This window comes from Chelon labrosus (genome assembly GCF_963514085.1).
Source record: "Chelon labrosus genome assembly, chromosome: 17".
Lineage (NCBI taxonomy): Eukaryota > Metazoa > Chordata > Actinopteri > Mugiliformes > Mugilidae > Chelon > Chelon labrosus.
Window position 1 is genome coordinate 18599736 of NC_140350.1, and position 22153 is coordinate 18621888.

The 22153-nt window shown below is 42.6% G+C and overlaps 1 protein-coding gene across 1 annotated transcript in view; it reads left to right on the top strand.

Annotated features, from left to right (window-relative positions):
* The first annotated feature begins 4024 nt into the window (after positions 1–4024).
* pdlim4 (PDZ and LIM domain 4) overlaps positions 4025–22153 on the top strand; it is a 41153-nt gene continuing 23024 nt past the window's right edge. Inside the window, exons 1-2 of the mRNA XM_084565113.1 lie at positions 4025–4256; positions 13811–13962. Of these exons, the coding sequence (XP_084421239.1) occupies positions 4164–4256; positions 13811–13962 (245 nt within the window). The 5' untranslated portion in view covers positions 4025–4163. The remainder of the gene's footprint in view (positions 4257–13810; positions 13963–22153) is intronic.

Sequence of the window (22153 nt, forward strand, 5' to 3'; positions counted from 1 at the left end):
TTTAATAAGAATTCACTCATTCATTCATCTTCTGTAACCGCTTGTCCCGTGAAGGGTCGCAGGAGGGCTGTAGCCTATCCCAGCTGTCACTGGGCAAGAGGCGGGGTACACCCTGGACAGATCACCAGTCTATTGCCTACAGCCATTTTAGAATCACTTTAGAATAGATGGTGGCTATGAGCTACTGGCAGCTATGTGACGATGCAAATGTGTGAGCAATTGTGTGAACGAATGGGTATATGTGTCATTGTGACTGTAAAGCACTTTGAGAACCAATAGATAGAAAAACACTATATAAATTTAAGACCATTTACCAACATGCCAAATACCTAGCTAGCTACGCTACGCTTGGACTGCAGCTTATGTTTCCTCTTGGGTGCTCTCCTACTATGTGATATGGTTGGTTCATCTGATTGGAGGAAGTTAGCCCGTGATAGGTGCTGATAGGCAGATGGTTTGTACATTCACCTGCAAAATCTTTTTTCCTGCCATTTTCAAACTGTTTCCAAGGTGGCTCAGTGTAACAAACCATCTGGAGGGTCAGTTTAGCTGGAAACAGGGTTGATGACAACAATGAGAAAAATTAGCTGAAAGGGGCTAAAACGCTCCATAGAGTTAAACGGAACTGACATTTGGTTGTCAAGAAAAATCTCTTGCCCAACATTGAACATTGTGTTTAAAACCACATTTGTATCAGTAAATGTTTTTCCACCTATTACAGGATGTCGTCACTAGATTACTACTAGTGACTGTGAAATCAAGTCTTGTGCAACAAGATGACATAATACTGCCAAACAACAGACAGAAAACCAGACAGAGACAGAAAGCTGATGATTGCATCATTGCTTGTCTCACCTGCTCCACTGTGGTTCTTCTTGGTCACGTAATGCAAATTTAGAGCGCTGATAGATTTAAAAAAAAAAGAAAAAAGAAAAAAGGTAGACGTTGCTGAGTGTATGCCGAATAATGACCATTCAGGGAAAAAGAACAGAGACGGAACCTCTCTGTAGTTTGTCTGAGATTTATTGCAAACAGGCTTTGAAGAAGATGTCAGCCAGTGGATCTCCTCAATAAATCTTCCATGCAGACTATAGGCCTCTAAACCTTTCTTGTTCTTTGGTTAGTCATCCTTTTGATGTAAAGAGGGAAGCAAGTAAAGGAGCAGTCTGAACCTATTTGACCACACCTTCGTAAACATGATTCTTGTCATCGTCTCTAAGTACAAATTACTATTTTTTTGTTTTCTTGAACCTTGAACCTTGTTGTTGTTAAATAAAAGTCGAGCACAGAAGTGAACCACAATGGGATGAAACAAAAAAAAATACTGACAGCTGAGTATGACGTACAGTTTACCCCAAGTCAAATACAGTTTTGATTATTTATCAGTGAGTTTGTGCTTCTTTCTATTCAAAGATCTGAGAACAGATTTCTATGTTTGTGTACACAGAATAGATCCAACTTCTCCCCAGTGAGTATCGAGGGAGATTATCTTACTCATACACTTTCTCCTAAATGTTTTCTTTAGATAAAGCAATCACACCACTTGCATCATTAACAAGCGCATCAGCTCTTCCCAACCCTCTTGTGTGGCGTCCCAACAGCTTAGCCTATTGTGAAAAGTACATGGAAGACATCCAAATCGTTGTCACTCATCCAGTGACGACATACCCAACGCCAAAATCCTGTTCATACCCAGTAAATAGAATAAGTCTGTGTCTGACTCAAACTGACTCAGATTTTCAGACAGAGTTCCACATGTCTGCAGTTGTCTAAAAGACACGTTCCCAGGAATGTCTATGAGATCATCCCCTCTGCAGTAGAAACACTGTACTCTAGTTCACTGACTCACTCATTAACTGGCTGGGGAAATGAGAGAATCAAGAAGTGGATACTAGAATATCTACAGACAAATGGGAGACTTTTTTTTCCACCAGTGCGGCGTCCAAATGACAACACATCTCTGTTGTTACTCCATGATTTTGAAGACTTTGAACAGTGAGTCATTGACTGGCTTTAGTTTTAATCGCATGCCCAGAGTATCCTCCAAGGACCTAAAGGCAAGCACATTTTCTGAATGTCCCCCATCTACATCTATTATTGTTTCTAATTTTAGTCATGACAGTGTGGTTCTAGCAGTGTTCATTTGGTGGTTGACTGTTAACCATGAAATCTGATGAATTTAAAAAAAAAAATCTCACTGGCATGATCATGAATAAATAATTTTTCCATCATCCACACCTGTGCTTTCTGATTAGCGCTAAATGCTAGCATGCTAACACTTAAATAGTGAACACAGTCAACTTTATAACGTACTTTTTAAACATTAGCATGTAACACTGTTCGTTAACATTTGCTGCCTTTAAATGTGGCTGTGACCAGAGAACCTGTGAACGTTTTCCTCTTGTGGTTTTCACAACCTTGTAAGTAGAAATGTTTGGTAAGGTCAGAGGTCAGAAGTTGTGACGCCTTTGCAAACATTTTCAGAAATCATGATGAATGGCAAATTTATATATCACTTATTTAGTGCTATAGTTTACTTCATTATATAATATTACAAAAAATATTGATATTGATATTCTAAACTACCTAATCCATTAATTAGACTACGCCTTTACATTTCCCACATTAATTACCCAGTCGTTAAATTGCTAAACTATTAGCCTAAGTGGCCTGTAGATGACAACAGTCGCCTAGCACCAGTATTTTCTCACAACTTATGGCTAAAGTTGACCACTTGAACGGCAAGTCCTTCGGGTACATGACTTACCATGACGTAACCACAAGCTCAGAAGCTGTATTTGAAGGCATCACTTACACTTTTTAAACATCAGCATACTAACACTGAGACAGTGCTAGCATGCTAACACTTAGATGATGAATGTGGCTAACACTGTATTTGTTCAGCATTAACATGTTGAACTGGGAATGCGTTAGCGTTCTAACACTAAGTTGATGAACAAGGCTAACATTATGTCTGTCAAGCTTTAGCATGTTAAACTGAGCATGTGTTAGCGTGCTACCGTTAACATTTAGCTCAACACACTGCTATGACCAACAACATCCGCAGAGCCAATGCGGTTGCAGACTCTGTTTTACATGCCACTGTTTTTAATAAGCTAAGAAAGGTGTCTTCTATTATTCTTTTTATTCTTCTATTATTTTTAAACTATTTATCTTAATTAGCTACCAAAATTAAGCACATCATTTTGCCATATTAACTTAAAGTACCCAACAGAGCAAATGTAGGCTTTAAATAGCAAATTTCAGGCCATCACATATGGAGGAATACCATTATTATGAAATGTGGATATTACTTATACTTATAACTTATAATACTTAAAATACTGTATCAGCGTAAAAACAGATGTATGACAAATGTATGTTAATCTCCTTTCCTCTCTTTTTCTGTCTTTACCTGGACAGCCTCAAGCAGATGGGTCCCCCCCATATGAGCTGGAAAGGGAGTTTTTTCTTGCCACCGTCATCTTAGTGCTTTGGGGGTTTCAGCCAGGGTTCTATAAAGCGTCTTGAGACAATTTGTATTGTTTTCATTTAATATTATCACGATAAAACTAATAATGCAAATACCATCTGTGAGTAATGTTAAGAAGTTAATTGTTTCTATTATATTAAAATGAAAGAATTAGAGAACAGGCTATTAACAAATAAAGTCCTGATTACAGCCTCACCTGCAGGGTCTTCAGAAGAGCTGAAAAGAAATGAATGAATGACTAGTCTTGAGGAAAAATAGCCTATGAAGCATACACAACACCACCAAACCACTTACAGCTTATAGTAAGGTTTATACAGTAGCATACACCGAGTCCCACATTTACACCTGTCCACAATCAACTAATTTCCCAGGCTCCTTCTCCTTCACGGTTGACATGTCAGCGCACTGAGCGCCGTCCCTCCCACTCCGCAGACCGGCTGAAGGTGGGCAGGACAGCCCGTCCTCCGACGTCAGAGGCGGCTTCGTTATTTAAACTTGAATCAAGAGGGGAGGAAAGTTTTTAGAGCCGGGACAGCGTTGCCTAGCAGCTAGGCGGAGGACTCGGGCCAGTTCCCTATTTTTTTTTACGCGCATATCGAGGACCGTTTCTCCCCTGCTCTCCGTCTGCCTGTCATCTTTCTAGCTGTCTCTTCTTCTTTTAACGCCAAACATGCCCCAGACCGTGACACTAAGGGGACCCTCTCCGTGGGGTTTTCGACTGGTGGGAGGACGGGACTTCAGCACACCGTTAACCGTCTCCAGGGTAGGTAGTAGCCGTGTTGTCTTTTGCGCCTGCGTGTGTTTTCATTCATTGATCCGTGCGAAAAAGCACAGAGAGGGAGCCGGCGCATAAACTTGGCACTTTCCTTCAGTGATTAATTGCAGTGTGAGCCGGGATGTAGGGGAAGTTTGAATCGAGTCACGCTGGAAGTTGCTGTAGTATTTAAAGTTGAAGGTCTGATATCCCTATCGGTAGTAAATATGAGTAGAAACAGGAGCTTTACTCTAAAAGCAGACTGATGGTGCCGTCTAATTTCTGGCAGCCACATTTGCCAGTACTGTTGTGTGAGTCATTGCAATTGGCCGACCATCACTTATTAAGCGTTAAACAGAATCATACTCAACAGAAAGTATGTGTTTATTTCATGGTTTAAAATAATTAAACCACTACATTATGATCCAATTAAGTTGCCACTGAGTTTGCCCTTAATTTATTTTAAAAAACGAAATAATATAATAAAATCTTGTCACATTTTGACCACGCGGCACTAGTGACCTCAGGAGTCACATTATTTTAAACCCTGGACAAAGACACCGTCATTGTGCTCTGCTATGTTGATCAATCATTGTTAATATTGGAAATAGTGGTGCCCACAAGGTTTTGTGAACTTTCCCGACCCTGTCGATATGGGTCAAGAGTCAGTGTGCTGGCAGTGGATCTGGCAGTAGCCAGTAGTTCACCTCAGCCAAGGTAAACACGGTCTGGTCCTGCTGCAGGGCTAACAGCAGGGACGGAGGGGAGGGGGCGAGGCGCTGACATTTGTTTTTCATCAGAGCTCACTGGTGCCGCTGAGGGATTCCAGGTGTTGCGCTCAGCTGTACCGCCAGCTCCAAGCCGACCCCGTAACTACAGGGCTGTAGCACTTCAAACCAGAGGTGTAATTTTTAGATTTACTGCGGGCAATTAACGACTTTAAGAGAAAGAGACGAGCCACCGAAGGTGACCCAAAGTGCTCTCCCCCTCAAAGTTGTGGTGAAATGATGTTTTCACTCGCAGTGTTTGCAAAAGTCTTCAGAGGTGTGCGTCTGTAGGTTTAGGGTTTGGGCATTTTCGCATTGGCGTGACTCACTTGCAAACTTGGCACCTTTTGACTCAGCAAGTCACAGTGGGGGAAAAAAGGAACTAAAATACTGAAAAAAAACTTCAAAAGTCCAGAAATCAGACATAAAAAAAAACTTCCTCTGCTGTTTTCTTTTGGAAGGATCCAGTTTTCTTGGTCTTCATCTTTCAGTTTGTCTTTTTTTGCGGTGTAGTTTCTGTATAGTTTACAGCAGATGCTATTCTCAACACCAGAATTTATTTGGGGTAGGAGCAAGTCTACAATCTATTGTAACCTGCTTTAATCTCTAACTGTTGCTTAGTGCAGCTTAAGTGCATCAGCGCATTTGATAACTTGTTCAGCTAGTTCAATAAAGGTACATCTTATCTCAAACTGGTGTTTCATTGTACCTTATCACTCAGTTTCTCACCATTTCAATCAGTGCATACTTGCATGACTGCCAATATTAAAAAAGCATTCCATGCTCGGGGAAGTCTTTTGTGTGCTGAACGTTGCATAACTCATTGCTGATGGCACGGGTGAAATTAATTGCAGGTTACTCTTTACGGACAGTTACATAAGAAAAATGGCAATAAAATCCAGCGCTCACATGGAGGAGCTGCTTGCAGGAGTAAATGGGGGATTTTTGGCTAATTCCAAACTCTTGGCTTGAAAATTAGACAAGGAAGCAGCTGCTGAGATGCAAGCATATTTGGCAAAATATGTCATGTCAGAGGCGTAAATACACGGGGTCCTGGCAGCGAGCATTAACCAGCTAAAGCCTTTCTTTCTGCTTGCCACCAGCCATTACAAAGCAGTTCTGAGTCCAATTGACGTCATAAGCTCAGACACATCAGCTGACACCACAAATTTTAGTTTTACTGGCGGGACTGGTTGATTGTTAAATCCTGTTATCTGTTTCCTTTGCTGCCTAAGTGAATGAGTAATTACCAAAATAATAAAATAAAAACTGAAACTTTGGAAGGAATCCTCTTTGCCACATGGGAGCTGATCGAATTGGATGCACGATGTGATTCATTGTTGCTGATATACTGGAGCAGCTCCTAAACTCGCAATTCATCACATGCTTGTCGCATTCTTGCTGCGCAGTGCATACCCAAGATGGCCATTAAAATGTGTTGAGCGGTGACATAAAAAAGAGATAGGAAGTGTTTCTAAGAGTGTGTCAGAGAAGGATGGTTTATGCCTCACAGTGGCAAAAAAATGCCTCTTAAGGGGGGATTTTTTATGTACGCCTTGTACAAGTCAAAGTAATCTGAGTGGTGGTGATCTGTTTGCTTGCTTTAGAAGCCTGGACAAGAGAAGAAAAGAACTGAATGTTAATTGTTTTGCAGTATTTCATATATCCCTTCCTTCCTCTTCCATGTCTTTGTGCATATATAAATGTGAGACACCTGCATTTTGAGTTGTAAATACCAGAAAAACAAGTTCTTACGGCAGCAGCTGGTTCTTTGCTTAAGGTGATAATGTTCCAGGATAAGCCCATTACTCCCCTGCCAGCCCATTAGGTCTTGAGCCAGTTAATGACGTGCCTATTAGACTCTGGAAACATTTGCCCTGTTAGTGTGTTTGTGCGCATGCTGGGTCAGGTTGTTAAATGGCTTCGAGTGAATGAGAGAGATTGAGTGGCGGAGAAACGGGAACATAAATAACCAAAAAAAAAAAAAGTAAAAATCACAGTGCGCAGTTAGAGAGGGTGCGTTGAATGTGGCGGCTGTGGCAGAAGCCCTTTTGTACATCGATGTCAAACTCACTTCCACACAGAAGGTGACGCAGGCCACTTGTCAGCCCTGCCAGTTGGCAAACACTGGTGTATCGGACAGGAATTTGCAACTGGATGTTGGGTAAATAAGTTTGAATCACCTCTGACGCCTTTATGTTCACACTGATGCGGCACGGCTTCTGAAAGATGGGCCGATTTTGCACATTCTTTTATTTAATTCTAAAACACTTGTAGTGGACGTAAATGGAAAATGTCCATCACAAATAGGGTGCAGATTCTAAACCCCAAACTCTGCGGTTTCCTACTGGAACTAGTCAGATTTACTTGAAAAATCACTTTAATGAAGAAGAACTTGGATCATCCAGAAGTTTCACCTCTACGTTCTAAGTATGAAGCTTATTTTTGATGAAGTTAAGTGTAGTTTATCTGCTCCACCTGTAGCTTGCTGTATACAGTATACAGTAAGGTGTCAGCTTACACGCCCCTCAGGGTTTTCTTTTTTTGCTTCCATGTGAATGGGAGCAAAGGTCACCCTCCTTATGAGAGTGTGATAAACTGGTGCTGGTAATCTTTGTAGTTTATTTGTGAGTTTAAGAGACACAGAGAAAATCAATCGCACCGATAACATTTCTTGGTCTACGTTCCCACTAATCAACTCCTTCTTCTCGCATTTACCGGAGTTGTGTGTCCACCAGTCTGGCCGAGTTATGTTGTTCGCTTCATAAGAGAATTAAAATCACAAAATGCACATTAAAACGGAGTACATTGGCACGTCAAATGACTTCAGTGTCCTTTGTACCCTTTAATCTCCCGGTGTACATCTGTCCGGGCCACATACCAGACATGGGACACATGACCTAAAGCCACATGGGGTTGTTTCTGGGACACTGCGGGTTATAATAGTCAGCTCTAGTCTTCTCTTTGGCTGCTCTTTTCTCTGGGCTACAATTATAGATGATGCATGTCCACAACAAACCCGGCGAGAGATAACAGATGGTAACTCTCGAGGAATTTCCTGTTTTCGGTGAAGCTGGGGTGTTCTCGAAACGGTAGGGTAAGGGTGGGTTGTTGCTTAGCTCTTCTTGGTTATCCGTATGAAACTGACTTTTGGCGTTAACATGAGAATGATGTGTGAGGGGTTCTGTTGAGATGGGAATTTTTGGACCATAACAAACATCACGAAGGTAATTATAGCTTTACAGAACAACGTCAATGTGAAGGCCACGAGGAAAACAGCAATTTGTAAATAGTCAACACCGGTGCAGTTTACGTCACAGTCTATTCTCAGATTGTAAAGTGAGTCATTTGCTTTCCTTTATAAACTCTCACATGCTGAACAGGATGCAAAATATTTTTATTCACTTATGATCATGTGCAACACGTTGAAGCGTCACATGGTGAAAAGACAAACTTCAAAATTTCAAGAACTCTTTGTGCAACAACCAGTCAGAAATACTACTAAACTGATAACAAATCAGATTTACGGGGACTGCTACACACTTACCAATGACTAATATTGATGCATTGCACTGCGCTCATTTTACTTGTACGTGAATGCATCACAGACAGCCTTTAAGCTGAAGCAACTCTCTCATTTCCCCGTGTTCTCATTAAAGTCAAAGCCCACATGTTTAATCATCAGCTGCAGAATTTCTTATTGGTCTTGGCACACTCGGCCTCTTTGTTTGAGTGTGATTAACACACACCAGTCAGGAACCTCACACCCCACACTGTGTAGAGGCTTTCCAAAGAGTCACCAAGGTCATAACCATGGTTCCTATCACAAGTCCAACAAGAAAACAAAGGCCTCTGACACATTGCCAGGAATTACTCTGTGTGCTGCTGAAACGCGCGACTCAGCGCTCCCGCCCCGGCAGAAAGCGCCTCTGAGGAATCTGTGCATGAGAGCAGTATTTACAAGTGACGAGCTCTTCTTGGCACAAAACTTAAAAATAAACCACCAGTGAGTGTTGATTTAAAGATTCGCAGGTCAAGAGACTTTTGGACGATCAGCTGCGAGTGGCCTTAAAAGATGTCTAGATTAAACATAACTTATGACTCAGCAGCCTTAAATTAAAATTGCTGTAGCTCAATGTGAGCCACATCTTAACCACTAGATTCAGATCAGCCACAACATTAAAACCACTGACAAGAGAAGTAAATAACATTGACCATCTTGTGACTATATAATGTTCTGCTGGGAAACTTTTGGATCTGGCATTGGTGTAGATGTTACTTAGACATGTACTACCCGCCTAGACCAGACCAGGCACCCCCACCCCATAGCAATGACACTCCTTGACGGCAGCAGCCATCCCCAGCAGGATGCAACCTGACACAGGCACACACACAAAAACAGTTTAGGAACAACTAAAAAAACACGAAGAACAGCACAAGGTGTTGACCTGGCCTCCAAATTCACTAGATCCCAAACTGATCAAGTATGTATGGGATGATCCCCTCAACCAATAGGACCCAAAGACCCCCACTAACAACATTCTGTTGCCAGACACCACAGGACACCCTCAGAGGGCCCATGTCCATTCCCTGATGAGTCCCAACTGTTTTGGAGGTGCAAGGAAGACATACACAATATTTGGAAGGTGGTCATAATGAAATGCCTGATTGGTGTATAAATAATTGTGTATTCTGATCTCAAGCTCTTCTCAAACATGCTTCAAATGCACGGTTTAAATGTGGATTTGTTGTTTAGAGGTTGATCTTGATTAAAAAAAAACACTATAAACAATAATGGCATGTCATAGTACCTTGCCCTGAGGCCACTGTCACACTCGAGTGAAAGAGTTCCTGCAGCTTTATCACCAGAGTGTATCCACGCACACACACAAACATTCTTCTTTTCCTTTGCTGTGCTCTCAAACGCACATGCTCCCAGTGAAACCACCATGCCGCGCATATTCACCAAGCCTCAGCATGCCACACGATGACTCCGTGTGACATGAGGCTGCCATTTGCTAACCGCTCTATCTGTTAGCATTTAACTGTGTCGCTGTTTGTGGAGCAGCCCCTTGTGGAAACGGAGCGGCGGTTTCCTTTGCTAAATTACCGGTTCTTGGAGTCGCGTTCCGCGCAATCAGTGTTTCCATCACGGCTGCTTGTCGGTGACTCCATTGCGATGTAAAATGTGCCGTCCAACGCTATCAAAACAATTGCCTCAGCTCCCAACACTCCTGCATGCAGTGTGGTTCACGCATCTGTTACTGCAATGAGCAGTTTGTGAGGCATTAATAAAAGAAATTTTGGGCATGATAATTAATAATTAATATAAATTAAACTGCAACATCATTTACTTTAGTTTCTTTTCTTTTTAACAAATTCCTTGCACATCTGCTGAAGTTTAAAGTAGAGTTACTGGGTGAAAATGACTTAAATTCTTACCATATGACAGTAAGTCACTAAAGTAAGATCATTTTGCATAATTTATTGTCTTTTATTTCCTTCCAAAGAGGTTTGGAAACCACTTTTCACCATTCACAGCAACTTCGGTTCCATTGCAACTCAATTAGCTGCAGTCACACGAACTGTTTGTTTTCAGAAGGTTTCATCGTGTTCGTTTTATTTCACCCAACAAACAGAGAAAGTGGAAATCCTTTGTTACTATAGAAGTGGTTTCATGGGAGAAAGAAGAATAAAGATTGGTATGGCTTGCTTGCCCAGCCTGTAGAAGCATATCTTAATTAGACAATAACACCCATCTTAAAAGCTCTTTAGATTTTGGTCTTTACATTATACTACATGCAGAGTGTAAATATAGCAAATTGCAAATTATGTCTGAACCGCATAACTCTGCATCATCTTTACATTTCCTAGTAGACGGGAATGTTTGTCCTCCAGTGACGACCTCAGTCATGCCATTGTGGTTCTTGGCATACCACTGTGTGTGTGTGTGTGTGTCTTCATGGCCCTGACCCTTAGGTGGTATTACTCACTCTTAGTGTGCGGTGGGGGTGCGCAAACGTCCATCCACTATAACACAACCCAGGCACAAACCCAAGACACACACAGACACGCATTCTCACTGGGGAGGTCGTGCTAAATGACAGGGGGCTCAAACTGTAACCTCCATTTAGCGTCTGTCAGATGAAGCGCTGACAAACAATGTGTTCAGCATTCCAAAAAAGTCTTTAGCCTCTCTTATGCTTCTTTAAATAATAATTTAAAAAAATGGAATCTTTAATTTACAAGATTTAGATTATTGTTTATGTCATATATCTACAAGTGCAGCTGCAGGATAAAGTAAGTTTAGGTGGGTTTGTTTTTCCCAGGAGACTCACACTCACAAGCTTACTCATACTCCCCACAGTGACCTCTCAGTTTACCGGAACTGTGTCAGGGACATAATGGGGGGGAGGTGGTGGGGGGGGTCAGAGGCTGTAAATTAGGAATTCCACATCTGAACCACACGACTCAGCTATTAGTGCTTCATGGAGCGTGAACTTGTGTGCCTTTGCTCTTAAAACCCTCTTCCCGGTTAGCGTGCCTTCTGCTCTTGCGCAAACAGCCATTCACCCTTTTCTTTCGGATTGTGTTTTTCCGAGTCAGTCGTGTCTTTATTTAGCTCGGATTAGCTTACTCCTACCTGTTACGTTATTCAGACGTAAGGGCTCATTGTTCCAGACACAATACATCTCAAGGTTCACCTGTCAAGGCAGTGGGTATTGTCAGGCAGTGGGCGCTCTGGTATTGAGATGAATCCGCTCAAAGAGTGGTACGCTTAAAAACTTCACTAAGAGGAACTCCTTAAATCTGAAATCTAATGATCCCTTCTGTTTTATGCGCTGACGTTGACATTTTAGCCTTTTAATCCTCGACCACGTGCTGAACTCTGAACCAGCCTCGACTGGATTTGTTAAAAAGAAAAAGCATCAAACTTTTATTATGCATTAACAGAAAATAAATTTGCATTGAACAACCTCTAAACAACAGATTCAACCTCTAAAAAGTAAAGATTTGAAGCTTAGATTTTATTATTTATTAAACTGACTGAAAGTGAAGTATCTTGTAATGTGACGATTCTTAAATTGTACTTGAAGATAGTTCCTATTACTGATATGCGAGAAAACGAATGCTGTGTAGCTACTGAAAGAAGCAACTTAAGCTCCTTATAGGCAGTTTAGCCTTCTGCGTCAATTTGACGGCGTAGGCACGGCGTAGGCACGGCGACAGCACGGCGTAGCTGACGTGCACCTTCCTAGAAATGTACGTACGCAGCAATGCAGACCGCAAGAGCTGTGATTGGTAGTAGTGTATTTCCGCTTTAGCATTCCCGGCTGCTTCTCCATCTCTGCAAATTTTTGAATTGATTGTTTTGGATCAATAAAGATGGAACACATCAAGGAAAGGTTAACTGAGGAGGTTCGGCGACACAAACATTTGCACGACTCTTCTTGAAACTGAGAGCTTCAGTCGCCATTGTTAAAAGTGAAGCAGGAAGTAGAAACAAAAGTTAACCCAACTGGCAAAAAAGACACTGCACGGACTAATGTTTGGGTGGCGTTTTTACATAGCGAGCCAGACTGACAAGCAAATAAGTATAAATCGCACTGGTGTTAGGTGCGTAGGTTACGGCGTCTATGTCCCGCAGTACCCTAAATCAGCCTTTAGTGGATGTCACAAAGCCCAAATTTGTTTGCCCCAAAAATTCCCCCAAAAAGCATTGTGACTACAGAAATTGCATCCAGCTGCAGGAAGTCTCTTCACATTTAATGGTTGGAAAAAATACATACACATTAATAGTCGCACATGTCACTGACAACACGTGGAGCACTACAGGGAGAGCGGAGACATCATGACAATTGTTCACATTACATGACATTTTTTTGTTTCCCTGCTATTACGGAATAGCAGCTTGCCAAATGACAGTGACAGGAAATAATTTCTTCTTATTTCTGTGAGCCAAAGCCATATATCAGTCAGAGGCAGGCTCAGAAATAGCTGGGACATTTGTATGTGTGTGTGTAATAATGGAAAATTGATATCACATGTTACTGGGTATGTCCGTGAAGGTGAAACATACCCACTGGGACACCCGCCCTCCGCCCCCGCCTTCTCTCCACCTCAACCTCCCTGTGGGGCTCAAATGTCCGCAAACCGCCGGGTCTCAGGAATGAAAGATCACAGGGAGAAACCTGCTCTGTCCAACCGCTGAAAGAACATCTCCCGAATTAAAGCGGTGCGGACACATGTTTTACAAGATCAAAAACGACAGAGTGACAAATGAGAAGAAAAATAACAGGAGAACATATTGACCAGATGCTTGCAAATCAATCTAACGTTACACAGACACGGTTGTTAAGGTTCAAGGTTCAAACTATATGCAAGCTCTGTTCAAAGTAGCTCCCTCCCAGTCTGCTGAGTGATCATAAAATTGCATCTGGTTAGTTTTTTTACTGAATTTCAAAAGGCCAGGCGTATAAAATGTTCCAGTTATTTCCAGATATTTCACCACCTTCAAAACTCAAACCTCTCACTTCCCAGTGTCACTGTTGCTGGCTTTTGAAAATGTAAACCTAGAGTGCTGCCCAAGGCAATATCTCATAAATCAAAAGAGAGCTGCTTTTGTTGAATTTGGCCCCCGTGTTGACACTCCCACACTCTTTTTCATTTCTTCCTTTTTGTCTTTCTTCGTCGCTGGCAGTTTGACCCCGGCTTATAACAGCTCTTTCTTTTCTTTTCTTGGGTGTGTTTGGACTGCTGTGTGTGTGTGTGTGTGTGTGTGTGTGTTATCTTTAGGTAACACCTGGCAGCAAGGCGGCTCTGGGTGACCTGTCTCCAGGCGACACCATCCTGGCTATCAATGGCGACAGCACGGAGCAGATGACGCACATGGAGGCTCAGAACAGGATCAAAACCTGCACTCAGCAGCTCACACTCAGCGTCAGCAGGTATGGAGAATGTCCTTAACAGAGAAATCCTACGTTATGTCGATGGTGCAGATGGTGGTCGCCCATCAGAAGGCAGAAGCACCACGGGTTTCTCTTTAACTCTCGTCTCTGAACCTGCAAATTCAGGAAGAACAGGGAGATGAAGGCTGATGGATGGGTATACAATGTCAAAGAATTGTGTTTGTACCATTTTGGGTCCTCCAAACAGCCATAATCCATTTTGATGTTTTTGCTGACATGACCAATCAACCTTTTTCACCATCTAGAGATGATGACGGTCTCTCTTTAGAATCATTGCATTGTCCTTGTCTTTGTCTCTGGACAGCATGAAACTTTGTTCTTTCATGGTTGACAAGCAAGAACAATTACAACTTGACCAATTAAAACAAAAATCCTGACGCCCTCTGTCCATTTTTCACCCATAAGGGCCTCTGTGACTGGTTTTGTTTCTTCTCCGGGAGTTTTTTCGGTTTGCAACCTTTACTTCTTCATGACACTACCACAGCCGAGCTTATTCACTCCAAACCAGCTAATGGTTCAGTAGATTTCCACAGGTTTGCTTGAGAAAACCCATATAATGAAGACGTTTTTATCATGTCACACAAACACTCAAGCGAGTTGCTTCTGAAGGCTTGTTGACACACTGCCTATTCAGCTCGGTTTCCATTGGCGATGGCCTGATGGGATTTATAAAGTTCAGAGTAATTGGACAACAGGAAGTAATGAGCATTAGTCAAAGCAATCGTCACCGCTTTGACCCTCGGCGGAGCCCGTTTAGGGATGTTGCTCTGAGGCTCATTAAATGAGTAACTGAGTTGAAAAACTTGACAGATATTTTTACGACTAAGGTCATTTACAGCCTCTCGTCCGTGAACACGCATCGTTTCGGTTTCTGGTCAGTGCATTCAGCCTGGCACACTCTAGTCGTAGCGTCGGATGACAGGTTTATGACGGTTTAAATAATCTTCTCGCTATTCCCATAGAGCGCCGTCAAAATCAATGAGGCCTGTACTAGACACATTGAGTCAGATGGTGACCTTTTCTGATGGAATTAACAGGTCGACATTGCGCGTTTTACCCGTTCATGGCCCTTCGGACTGATTTAACATTTTGTGAGGATGCATGCGTTTGACCTTAAGCAAGGGAGAGGAGCAGCACGTTTCTGACAGCGTAGCGGGGAATGGAAATCATCCATGTAAACGGTTAATGACAGAGGCGGGTGGTTGGGAGGTTGTAACCAAGGAAAAACTGAAATGTAACTTGCTTCCCGCATTTATATTAGATGGTTGCTTTGGGCTGCCAGAGCACTGGAAAGTGCCGAGCGCATCTGGCAAACTCTGAATCCCGTCCTCTCAGATGAAGAACACTGTGCGGTTTCAGAGTCAGTTACAAGTGACAACTGCCAACTGGTGCTTCAGCTCTCTCTCCTTTTAGGGGCAGCAGATGACACGCTCTCTCTCTCTTTCCCATAATGGTTTGGATCGCAAAGTTGACTTCTTGCAACCAGACCAGCCTCCGATAAGAAAAGATTCACTCATGATTCACTCCAAATACAGAAATTCTTTTTTTTTTTCTTTCCCTAAGTTGTATTTGTGTTTTATGGTATGCACTCTAGCATGAAGCAGCCTCCTCTGCCCCCCTCCCTTCCTCATCCATATATCAAGCCGAGCGCCTGAGCGTTAAGTGGTTTGTCCACATAGGGATTGTAAATTTATTTAAGGATACATAAAGTAGCGTTCAGCGCAATAACCGGGGGAGTTCAGAGTCTACAGCTGCAGGAGCACAAAATAAAAAAAAAAGTGCACTCCCACACTTCACTACTTACACCTTAATCTTTCCAAATTTGACTTAAATTTCCCCCGAAGCAGAGAAAACACATTAGAGAACGTAAGGAATAATTTAGTGTGATAAAAAGCAGGAGAGCCCGTTAGGGTGATGGATACTCGGCACAGAACTGAGTCCGTGCTCTGTCTTTATCTGCGTGTTTCGCCACACTGATCGAGATGGATCACTTTTAAAACGACTGATGTGTTAAAATCTGACTACACCCAAGTGGGAAATTTAAGGTTTCCTGTGCATTAGCCCCCCCCCCCCCCCCCCCCCCACACACACACACACACGCACACATTTCAATTTCATTTTTTTTCTTTTTTTCTTTTTGGTTGTAGTTTTAGGAGGACATATTTGGCGTTTGGAAACTCTGGGATCATGACTAGAACTTTTGTTTGTCAGACTAGGGGGCTGAGCAATGATGAATATTCAATTGCGTCAGTAGAAATAAAGGAAAAAATGAAAACTTAAGTCAGCTCTAAATATACATTAAATTAAAATACTGGAGATCACTTCCCATTTTGAAGGCTCTCAGCAGGGATATGTAAGACTCTAAACTAACTTATTTACTTCAAAATGATTCCTCTAAATTATATCCACAAGTAAACTACCAGTCATAGCTATACTGTTCATCAGTCTCTACTTAATTTTCCAATTTAAACTGATGCATTTGGATGCAGGGCCATATAACCAAAGGCCAGACAAGGCTAGCTGCTGGAATGTGACCTTTCCGCAGTATATTGCTTGAATAATTACAATGAACAGCGCTGCTGCCGGACAGGAGGAGGGTAAAGCACGTCCGAGAGATGAGCCGTACGTTTGGCTCCGTTACAGAGTTGAAACGAACCGCTTGCGAGGGGGAGGGTGGATACAGAAAGACGCAGCCCAAGCTGAGGAAAGTAAATGCTTTTAAAATTAATCTCAAAGTTTAAGATTGTATAGTGAAAATACAAGACAGAAGACGAGGGAGGGAAAGAGACGCCTGAAAGATGGTGGGAATTATGAGAAAGAGGAGGAGGAAGAAGAAGGGGAGATGGCAGCGAAGGGGGGAGTTAAAGCCAATTGGAGAAGCGGTGAATCAGAGAGAGCAAGTGAGAATTCCACATGTGCTCATCTCTGCCTAGAAGGCAGTTTTACAGCCAACATTTTCTGGTTTATGCATTGCTAGAGATACAGTTAAGTCGCAGTCAATCTTCGGTTCTCTCCTGTGGATCGAGAACGTACAGCGCCGGGAGTGTTGAAATAATCTTTGAATATTCCTGCAGGGATGCATCTTTTTTCACACCAAGTCAAAGATAAATCAAGGCACCACATGTGTTGTCCAGTTGAGTTGTTTTCAACCAGTAGACATTTCATTCAGTATCCTAAACATCTAGAGCAACTTTTTCCAATGCTGCGCAGGAAATCCTGTGTTAATAAATAGCAACGGTCACTATGACTGATTGCACAAATACAAATACAAGCCTTTAAAATCACACATTTACCAAAAGGAAATCAGGTCACAATTTTGGCTATCACCTCCAAGAAACATACAAAAGTTAAAGGCACCATACAAAAGAAACGGGATAGGCCATCCTAACCCCTAACATGGTAGTCAAATCTCAGCTTGTTGAGGAACGTTCAAGCCTCTGGTTCAAGCTCCCAAAAAGAAAACACGCAACCATTGATTCTGGAGTCTAAAAAAAATAGGGAGTGACTCGATGAACCCGTGCTGACTCACTAAAAAATAATATTTCAGAGGACAGCAGTTCTCAGCACTCATTAAAGGACTATGCCATAAAATACTCCAAACAGTCACAAGAAACGGGAGACCTGTAATTTTCTACTGCTGCCGATGGACAAATATATGAGTCCACACGTCTTCTGTGAACCAAAATTACAGTACACTGGATGCATCTGAGCTTGAGGTCTTGCGTAACACAAGAGTGTTTCTTTGTAATGTGTCCACATTTATGGGTTTCATAATCCACATTTTTCTTCATTACTGTTAAGGACCTTTATTCAGGGCGCTCAGCATCAGAACAACTTTCTGGATAGGTGCCCCGGGAAGCATGGAACGCAAGGGGGAAAAACAAAAATGAGACTGAATTTAGAGAAGACGTCCAAACTGATAAGTTTGTAGACCTGAAACACTTTAGAAACAACTCAGATAACATGAAAAACAGCACAAGGTGTTTGCCTGGCCTCCAAATTCACTAGATCCCAGACTGATCAAGTATCTGTGGGATGATCCACAGATGTCCCTTCCCCTCAAACCAAAGGCCCCCATTAACAACATTCTGCTGCCCAACACCACAGGCATTAGGCAAGTGGTCATAATGTTATGCCTGATTTGTGTAAAAAGCATCACTACAAACAGAAATGACAGCATTCCTATGAAATTTAACGTGGAACAACGTCAGCATTGGTTTTCGCTCATAACAAGTTTATGCCTGGTGTTTGGTCTGGCTCAGGGTCAGTTTATGGTTCCCCCCCACATACGAACCACACATGTGTTCACTGCTATTACTGTGTTCACACTTTCCCAAACAAACCAAACGCATGATGTCAAACACACTATGATCTGAATCAAACAAATGTTGCAGGTGTGAACGTTTCCTTGGTAAAGCCTCTGAAGCTACAGTGTTCCTCGACATGGATTCCTTCGGTCTACAGGCGGAACAACACCGCTCTTCCAAAATGCTTTCCCTCACTCCATGAGCACTATCTAGGGCAAGCTTGGCACTCGATGAAGGTCGTAGCAAATGCTTCACATCACTTTCATACGTGCAAACATTTCTGCAGGCCCCGATGTCTCGGGAAGCATTCTGCAGAAGAAGAAGGCGGAGTCAGAAATGGAAGGTACGGTAAAATCTCCACGGCTGCAGAAAAGTCAAGAGGAAAGATTAGAGATTGAGTGAAGCAGACAAGCAAAAGACAAAAGTAACAAAGAAAAAGGGCAAGACATGGACATAGAAACAAAAGTGTACACTGAGGTCAAGAAATAAACAGAGCTTTCCATTTTCCATCAGACCGCCCTACTGATTCAGGCCTGTCAGCGCTTCGCCGTGAGTTGAAACACCCTGGCTAGTTTTTGTTAGTTCCTGGCATTGGTGTTCAAATGGAGCTGTGTCGTCTCACCGAGGAGGGAAAATGGCTGACGCCCCCTCCGCGCACATGCAACATGCAAGTTCACTTTAATGTGAGAGGACCTGGACCGGCACACTGTGCTCATTGGAGTGTGTCATGTCTGCTTTTCCCGGTCTGTATATCATCAGACCTAAACAGAGCCTGTGAATACATGAACCAGCTGTGGAGGGAAAGCTTCTCCCCCCTTGTTCCTCTCTCCTTCATCCCTTACTTTCTTCATCCCTGACCTCCAAGCCACCCCTCTCCAAACCTAAAATCCCAGTCCGCTAATCCACTTTTCTTTTTATATCTTCATCTTTTTCTCTCCCCCGTTGCTTCCATGGTGCCTTCACCTCCCTGCAGTTTCCCTCCTTATGCCAGAGCTTAATGGAGAAAGCCATGTGGCTGCAGAGGCCTGAGAGACAGATGATGGTGGTTGGGATATGTGTTTCCACTGCTGGTCAGGCTTTTCGGAAAGAGTCGTGCTGGGTTGGCAAGTTAAATGTGCTGAGAAATGACTCATGGTGCCTTCACTGTGTATGTTACTCCAACTGCGTGTCTTGTTCTTGAATTCCCCCCCCCCCAAAAAAAAAGACATTGACATCCCACTGTCGATGAAGATTGAACTGCTGATGGTTTACAGCTTTTAAGGTCAACACAGAGAGGGACATGTTTTCTTCTCTCTGGGGTTTGGCTTTCATTGCAGTACAATAGGGATGAATGGAATTTGTGCTTCTCAGAACAATAAAAAATTGCCATATTCAACACAACGGCTCTCAGAAAGAACTCGGTGGTTATTCAGGATCGTCCGCAGACCTCACTGTAAAGAGTTCTCATTAGAAGAACTTTGTGCAGAAGAAAGAAAGCATCACAAATTTCAAATTCTATTCGTCCGCATTTTATTGGGGGCAGCAGCAAAATTCAGCAGAATTCAATGGAAGGGCATTAAAGACAAATTACAAATGCATATGTTCATATGCAAACGGATTCAAACGTTCTCATGATGGCTTTTTTCAGAGCAGTCTGGTTCAACTCACGCTGACTTTAACTTAACGGAGTGTTTTATACTTTGGTGACATAAAGAGTAAAAGCCAGTTTATGGTACAGTGGTGTCAGTTGGGGCTTCCGACGACGTGCATGGCTTTCGAAGGAACACTTATGTGCAGTCCTCAATGAGCCAAAAAACTGGTCAGTCTAGATAATGGTGCCAAGTTGACAAGTTTAGCCTGAACCAGAAAGGGAACAACAACGTAAAGCCGTAGTAAAACTCACTTTCACTTCTCTCCAAAGGTCTAATCCGGTTTTTGCCGCTGCAGGGGCGAAGATAAAGGAGCAACAACGGTTAAACAAAAACAAGTGTAGCCTACATTTTCAGTTGTTTCATAGCTTTGCACCAGCACACTTATGTTTCTGGACGTGTAGTAGCGAAGGATGACGCTATATTTGATCGCTTCATCCCCAATTAAGGTGATATAATACACATATGCAGTGCGCATGTAGAATGGATACATATCGGAGCCCGGCAGGAGATTAATACACACGGATCATCATCTGGAGTGCAAAACCAAAAGAAGAAACGGGGCAGATGATTTTTGAAGGAATCGGAGACAGAGAAACAAGATCTGCTCCTGCTGTGTCGCTTTGACTCCGCGACCTGTGACTCACTGCTGAGGAATTACACATAAGGCTGCATGGGACCAAAGGAGCACAGGACTCCAGCTGGGACAGAAAACATAAAGAAACCTCCAAAGGAACCATCCAACGCACGCCCCTCCCCTGCCGGCACCGCTGCCTTCTCATGCCTTCATCTCGTCATTGGTCCCGCACTCATTTTATTTTTTTTTGTGGTTATGAATGCAACATCAATGCCGTTTGAGAGACTTTGTAGCAGAGGCTGTGTTTCGGGGTGGAGGGCGTAATCCTCCTTCTCATTTCCCCTCTGTCACTGATCTCGTAAACACCCAGATGTACGTGTTTTTACCCCCCTAAGCTCTGCAGATTGTACCCTCCATAGCTGCTCTTTAAAAAGTGTAATTGTTTTCTCTTTAGGGAGGAAAAATAAACTGTCACATTACAAAATAACATAGAAGCAGTTCCAGCGGTGTCTGACGGATGATCGTGCTGAAAACCGGCCTTTTTCAGACGGGCGTGATCGAGCGAGGCAATGAGGCGAGACTCCGAGTGAACCCTGAAATGATAGGTGATCAGCCACATCTTAATTTGTACTTAGTTTTCAGCCGCTTGTCTCCTCCCGGAACACGGCGATCCTGCGCAGCCAAAGTAAACTCATCCACCACTCTAAAAACCAGAGCTCCCCAATCAGGAAATTAAACCTGTCAGGAGGAGGTCAGACAAGGGAAAATATGACCAAAGGAGAGAGGAGGAAAATCATCGTGACGACCTGAGATTTCCTTCTATTTGCTGTTCCGCTCTCTGTATATTTGCTTTTCCTTATCCATATAATGAACTCGTTTATATTTTGCGTTTTAAACTTTATTTTCATAATTCCGTTCTGCTTATGAAATCAAAAACATGTGGGTTTCACAATTACGTCCTCATGTGCTTTCTCTTTACCATTTGTCTTTTTGGTTTTCGTTTCATTTTTCTGTATTCCTTGTTTGACACTTGTGTATACAACAATAAGGGGAGCTGATGGGCAGAAAGTCCAAGACTGTTGTATGTAGATGCAGACTGAACGTGTCGAGCAGGCTTCTCAGATTATACTCCGGCATTTGGAAACTAGATTTTAAAATAAAACATCCTGTTTTCTATAGCCTTGCAGATTGTGATGATGTTGTTAACGCGTCGGCAAATTTGCGAAGGTATTCCAGGCAAGTTTTACTCATGAGGCAAGATTTATCCTCGGATCAGGCAGACAGACAGATGCAGAGAACTGGAAAAGTAGAAGCAAGACAAACTGGATTACAAAGACAATCGACAGATTAATGAATGTTTGTCTGGTGCACTTATCCCTCCCATATGTTCCCGGGGTAATCCCTCACACGATGACTCAATACTGGCGGTGAAAATAACAATAGAGTCCATTGTCCCGAAGTCTAACTTGTGTGCAGCAGATTGTTTCTTTCGTCCGTGACTATTTATGTTTATTCAGTCCTGGAAGTTGAAGTTGAAGGATGAGGTCTGCTTACAGCCAAGCGTCCAGCTGGGTACCAGTTGTGTTTCAAGTGGAATATTGAAAATTAAATTAAAATGTCAAGCACATAAGGGACATTACTCTTCAGAGTGACATGCT